At 34.6% G+C, this 6,101-nt stretch overlaps 1 protein-coding gene across 1 annotated transcript; it reads right to left on the bottom strand.

Moving 5' to 3' along the window:
- Positions 1-3,576: 3,576 nt before the first annotated feature.
- Positions 3,577-5,129, bottom strand: LOC113688295 (anthocyanidin 3-O-glucosyltransferase 2-like). The gene has a single exon (XM_027206093.2). It carries the CDS (start codon positions 5,077-5,079, stop codon positions 3,634-3,636), a length of 1,446 nt encoding a protein of 481 aa, XP_027061894.2. The 5' UTR covers positions 5,080-5,129; the 3' UTR covers positions 3,577-3,633.
- Positions 5,130-6,101: the final 972 nt, after the last annotated feature.

The raw sequence follows: 6,101 nt of genomic DNA, 5'->3' as shown, positions 1-6,101 counted from the left end.
TTTCACAAATGTACAAGAATACTCATATCAAGCCCTTATCTATATGCATGATAAACTAACTTTGCATAAGTTCATGAAATTCAATGAGTTGTAGGCTTGTTTCCATCTAAATCCACCTCCTACTAACGTGAAAATGTAATATAGAGTTCATATACTTTAAACTACACATGTAAGGCAAGCTTAAGTGCACAAACACATGCTTGAATGATTATAGTTGGTGATCAATTTAACTACAAGTATGAGATGCAAATATATGAACTAACAAGTTCACAAATGACCAAAAATCAACTTAAGTTATCACATAGTCAAGAAACTACAAGTTCATCGCTTCCCTAGTATGTAAGAGTTTAGCTAAGCATGGAGTTGAAGCTCATAAAACTCTTGACATGAAACATGAAATAAACAAGAAAGTAAAGAGTAAAGTTTGATGAAATCTTATTCAATTGAATGAAACAAGATCTTCAAGCTTTACTTTTACACCCTTGATCTTCAATTTCACAACAACATAGTTGTTTTTCTACAAGGAAAAGCTCACCTTTTGCTCTCACAACTTTGTGTTCTATTTTCTAAGCTACAACTATTTAGTTCTCTCTACCCTTCTCTCCTTTTCTAATCAATGAGATACAAGGGATATTTATAGATGTTTTTGGAAGAGAAAATGTTCTCATAATGTGGTCATAAAGTTGTCCTTAACTTTTCCAAGACAAATCTTGGTAGATCTAGCCGTTTTTTTTTGCAAAAAAATTGGTCAAAAAACTTTTGTGAAATGTCCACAACTTGCTTTGCACCTGCAGTAGGTTTGCACTATTTTGCTCAATCTTCAATATTGTTCTATTTTTGGACCAAATTTTAACTGCAATTTCCTCAATGATAGAAGCCAAATCAGCTCTTTCACAAAACATAAAAATTGTAGTCCTTTGAGTTATCTTTTGAATGTATCAAGAATCATCCCATTTGGATGTCGATAGGTAGGTAAATGACCAAAACAACCCTCACTATTCAATCCCCTGTTTCCGCTTTTGAAAGCAAAAATGCATGATGGTATTTCGACCTTTTGGCCAAGAAAATGCATGAACTGAATTTTGATATCTTCACAAGAATTGTAGATCTATGTATTAGCTTCATCATGGTTTAAGAACCATCTCAATCTAATATTTGTAACTCAAGATATAGTCAAAATACCAAAAGATATTAAAACAGCAAACTTTTCTTCTTCTTTTTTTGTACTTGGTTGCATCTCATCCTATGAAATTTTACACTTCATGCTCATTTTAAATCACTTCAAATCATCAATAATCATCCAAATATAGTTTCAATTCACTCCATTTTATGATTGAGCCATTAGACCTACAAAAATATGAAATTTTTACCACTTTAATCCATAGAAATACAATCTTTCACAATTTGACCATAAAATGCAAATTTCACTAGAAACCTAGTTATTTAACTATAAAATGACTAAAACATACCAATACATAAATAATAAAACACATTTAAAACATGCAAAATACACACTTATCAATATTCTTACACACAGCCAAGGTTAATCATTGAAATCATTAGTCCAAATTATTTTTGCTTGTGAATCATCAAAATCAAGAATTGATCAACTTAAATCTTCAAACCCGATGAGATTTTTGCCTTGTATCCAAAATACATATCCCAACATTAGAGCCTTGGACCTCTCTGTCAACATGCATGAGATTTTTAAGCATTACACCACATTTGAACTTGTTTTTAAATTTATGATGGTGTTATATTAAAACAATATTATCTAATTATGAGTACAAATGTAGTACGGAATAAAGTTTTACATCATTTTGTATAAGAGTTGATATTTGAAATTCTTTTATCTTGATTGTTTGGCCATTCCAAGTTTATAAAGTAGTCAACTTTCCCCACTTTAATGGTCTGGGTAAATATGATCGGTGGTGAATGTTGAGGAATAGTTGGATCATTTACCCAAACTAGTTACAATTGTGCGAAACGTACTTATTATCAAATAAGTCAATTGTTACTTCTCTAATGCAAGCCACTTCATTCCAAACTTTTTGTGTTTTCCGTGGGGAAATGGACTCTTCCTTGGCTCAATTTATTTTTCATTCTTCTACAATTGTTAGATTAATTTCGGTTTGCCGGAAGATACCCCCGGCGAATTTTTGCAAATTAAATACAGATGCGAGTGTAGTAAATGGTAGGGTGTCAGGTGGTGGTTCGGTGTGTGATCACAGAGGTAACTTGGTTTTTGGTTTCTATAAAGAGTTTGGGGAAGCTGAGGTGTTGGAGGCAGAGATTCATGCATTATTATTTGGTCTTCAATTGTGTAGTGAAAGAAATGTCCAGAATTTACAAGTTAAGGTTGATTCTTCTTTGTTGTTTATTTGATTGTTTCGGGGCAGTGTCTAAATGGCCATTGTGCAATTTTCTTCGTCAAATTAGAGAGCTTTGGCAGTCACTTTCTGCGTCAGTTAGTCATGTTAAATTCCATGGCGGCTAGGCTTGCCATGCTTCATCTTCATTCTGATTCGCTTTTTACTTCTATTCAACAACTTCCTTCAGCGGTTAAGGCTAGCTTGATTTTAGATGGTAGGGAATTTTTGCATGTGCAGAAATAAATAAATTGTAACTTGTACGGGAGGAATACTCCTAATTTTTGTTTTCATAAATGTTCTTAGGTCTTTTCAGGCCCTTCTTAGACTCTTTATATTTTTATTTTATGATTAATAAAAATTAAAGGTTGGCATCCCTCCCCTGTGTATGGAATTTGGCAATAAAAAAAAATCAAATAAGTTAATTGTCGCTTCTCTAATGCCAGTCACTTCATTTCACACTATTTTGTTTTCTTAATCTATATTTTCCTAATTTGGATCACACTTCTTCCCTATTATATGGTCGTAAATTAATTTAATTCCAATGAAGTTTTGAACATGTTGCCTACAAAGTTGCATATGAGAATTTGCCTTATTTTAGTCAATTTTGAGGACTTTCCGTGTTCATTGAGTTCAAATTTCACAAAATGGAAAAAAAAAAAAAAAAGACGCAAGGAAAAAGAAAACTTATCAGGTAAGAGCCTGCAATGATAATACATACATTAGAAGAAAAACCGTACCACCTTCTCAAGCATTATAAGAGTAAACTATGCTTTAATTGAATGCACCAATTATTGCAACTAGAACGGCACCCACCACAACTACGTGTGACTAAATGCTGTGAAAGACATACTCTGCTCTCAATGCCGCAATAAAGTCGTCACAATTTGGTCCCGTCATTTTTGGTTTAGCACTATAATACTCCCTAAACTTTTACCAACTCCGAAGTTTAATTAATAAGTTTAGCTATTCACTGTTACTATTAACTGAATTGTAAGTCTACGTTGTAAGTCCATTTCACAGTCACGGATTGTATTTGACCTACAAAGTACCACGTAGAAGATTAGAATAGCAAATCAAAGTGCGAAAGGGAAAACAGCAGAAAGCCTAACAAGCAAAAACAGAAAAAAGCACTACTGATTTTCAGAGTAAAATTGGTTATAGCAGAGTTAATGGATATTAGTAATGGTTGATCTTCAGCTATGGATTTAAGAAAAAGAAGCAATTATGCAATACATTATAACAATTCAGATCTGACAAACAATTATGGAATACTATCTATTACATCTTCAAGAAACAACTTCAAGGAAGCATAGGATGATCCTCCTTCATTAGGAGCCAACCTGCTCTTCTCCTTCATTTCCTTCACCTTCTCTTTGATTTCCTTCTCAGGATCCATCAGATGTTTAATCCCTCTTTCAATCACATCTGCACTCAAAATCTCACTGCTCACACCCAGTACGAAATCCCTTTTGAAATCTATTTTGATCTCCACTGCCATTGCCAAGTCCTTCACCATTAGGAATGCATTCTGCTGCTGCTCTGCATTAAGCGGCCAAGTTGCCACTGGCACACCGTACCAAACGCTTTCCAATATTGAGTTCCAACCACAGTGAGAAACAAAGCCCCCTACAGCAGGATGGGATAGAACTGCCGCCTGTGGTGCCCATCCAATAACTTTTCCAACGGCTGCAGTTCGCTGCAAGAACCCTTCTGGCAAGACTTCATCCAGGTTCTCATACTCACTTGGAAACTCAAAATTTTCTTTAGGTGAAGGCCTTCTCAATGACCAGAGGAATCGATATCCACTGCGCTCGAGTGCATAGGCAATTTCCTTCACTTGGTCACCATCAAAACTACCTCCACTACCAAAGCAAAGGAACACAACAGAACATTCTGGCTGAAGATCTAGCCATTTCATAATGATCTCAGTTTCTTGATTTTGACTGTTGCCTCCCTTCAGATTCAATAGTGGCCCTACTGCATATACTGGTGGGATGGTTTTATCATTGCTCAAGGCGTGAATCGCATGGCATTCTAGCTCAAGGAAAGTGTTAATTATGATTCCCTTGGCCTTCCTGTATCCTTTTGCCTGATCGAGGAGCATGTCGCCACCTCCATCCTTGTCAAAGAATGGAGATGACAAAAGTTTAGCTGGAACAGGATTGATGTAAGTAGGCAAAGCTAATTCAACGTCTGAATTCTCGTAATGGCTCACATCTTCATTGAGATCATCTCTCAGACTTTGCAACTGGAATAAAACGCCAAGCGTTGCAGCACCGCCTGGGCAAAATATGTAGGAAGGAACCCCAAATTCATTGGCTACATCAATCAAAGAGGTGCAAAACATGTCTATGACGATCCCACCAAGATGCGACGAAACAGAATTGGATATTTCAGCAAGAACCTCCCTCACACAACTTTTATGGTTGTCGATAAATCGATACAGAATCGAAAGAAAAGATGACAATTGAGATGAAGGCTCTTCTTTGATGAGCTCAAGGTACCTTATGTGCAAATTCGGAGTTTCTACCAACGAATTTGTGTAGCTACTGACTTTTGTATCATAGGGCAGCTTCATAATCAGGACGGTGATCGATAATCGTTCATCGCATTCAATGAGAAGCTTTGCTAGTTCAACACATGATACTAAGTGGCCAATCCCTGGAATAGGAACGAAAACCAGCTCTGCTGTTTTCATTTCTTTCATTTTCTTTGTTAACTTTAGCCAGTTGATTGAAGATTGAAATCCAACCTTCGTCTTTCTATTTTCTAAATAGTTTGCATGCGCACGCCACGTGTATCTTATCTGTTTACATTAAAAGCAGATGTGATGCCTTTCACTAGTGAATCGAACAAAAATCAAAACTACCATGTTTCCAGGATTTTTACTTGATAAATTTAAATTTACTATCAATAAATTGCTTAGCAGTGTTGAATTGTGAAATTTTATTATCAGTAATCAAGCTAATCATTAAAGTCAATATAAAGTAGTTTCTTTCTCGTTTTTATATTTAATTATATTTATTTAGGGTTAAATGCACTTAACTCTCCTCAATTTTATCTGCAGTTGCACTTTATGCAATTGAACTCATAAAATAGGCATTTTGTCCCCTTACTTGATGTTTTAGAACAAAAGTACTCTAACCATATTATGAGTTCAAGGGATAAAGTGCGATGCAAAGTAACATTGTGAGAGTTTTATAGCTATTTATAACTTTCCAAAGTTATAGTGTCCTTCGTGTTATTACATTTCTTATTACATTCCTATTTAAAGATGGCAGCGGAGCAAATTTGAAATGGGAGGAGTACCCTTAACTGATCCGTTCTCCAAAAACTCCCTAGTCCCCTCCCCATGCCCACTATCTCTCCCCCTTGCACCCTGCTAGCTCTGGGGTGTCCCTATCTCGCACCTCCAGCATTTTTATTTTTTTTGCTTGATTTTAATTTTTTATATATGTAATACACTAATAATGAACTTGCTAATAATTGTTTTACATTTTTTGCTCCAAAATTCAACATGAAATAAAGTTTAAAAATTATTTTGATCTTTTGAATTTATTTCTCTATATCTGATTTTATATAAAATCAATCAATTATCGTACTTTTTTTATATATCTATAAACAACATCAAAATAGAAAAAATAAACTAACGTAACAAAATTATTGGTTAATGACAATAAATTAACTAGAAATATTGCATTAATTTATTACACGAAAAATCATATTATT

Source organism: Coffea arabica, chromosome 5e (assembly GCF_036785885.1).
Source record: "Coffea arabica cultivar ET-39 chromosome 5e, Coffea Arabica ET-39 HiFi, whole genome shotgun sequence".
In the NCBI taxonomy this organism is placed as follows: Eukaryota; Viridiplantae; Streptophyta; class Magnoliopsida; order Gentianales; family Rubiaceae; genus Coffea; species Coffea arabica.
The sequence above is the reverse complement of the archived record's forward strand: the minus strand, read 5'-3'. Positions and strand labels throughout refer to the sequence as shown.

Bases quoted from the DNA above. Each gene is read 5' to 3' on its own strand.
- LOC113688295 (XM_027206093.2), bottom strand. From the start codon at position 5,079: ATGAAAGAAATGAAAACAGCAGAGCTGGTTTTCGTTCCTATTCCAGGG.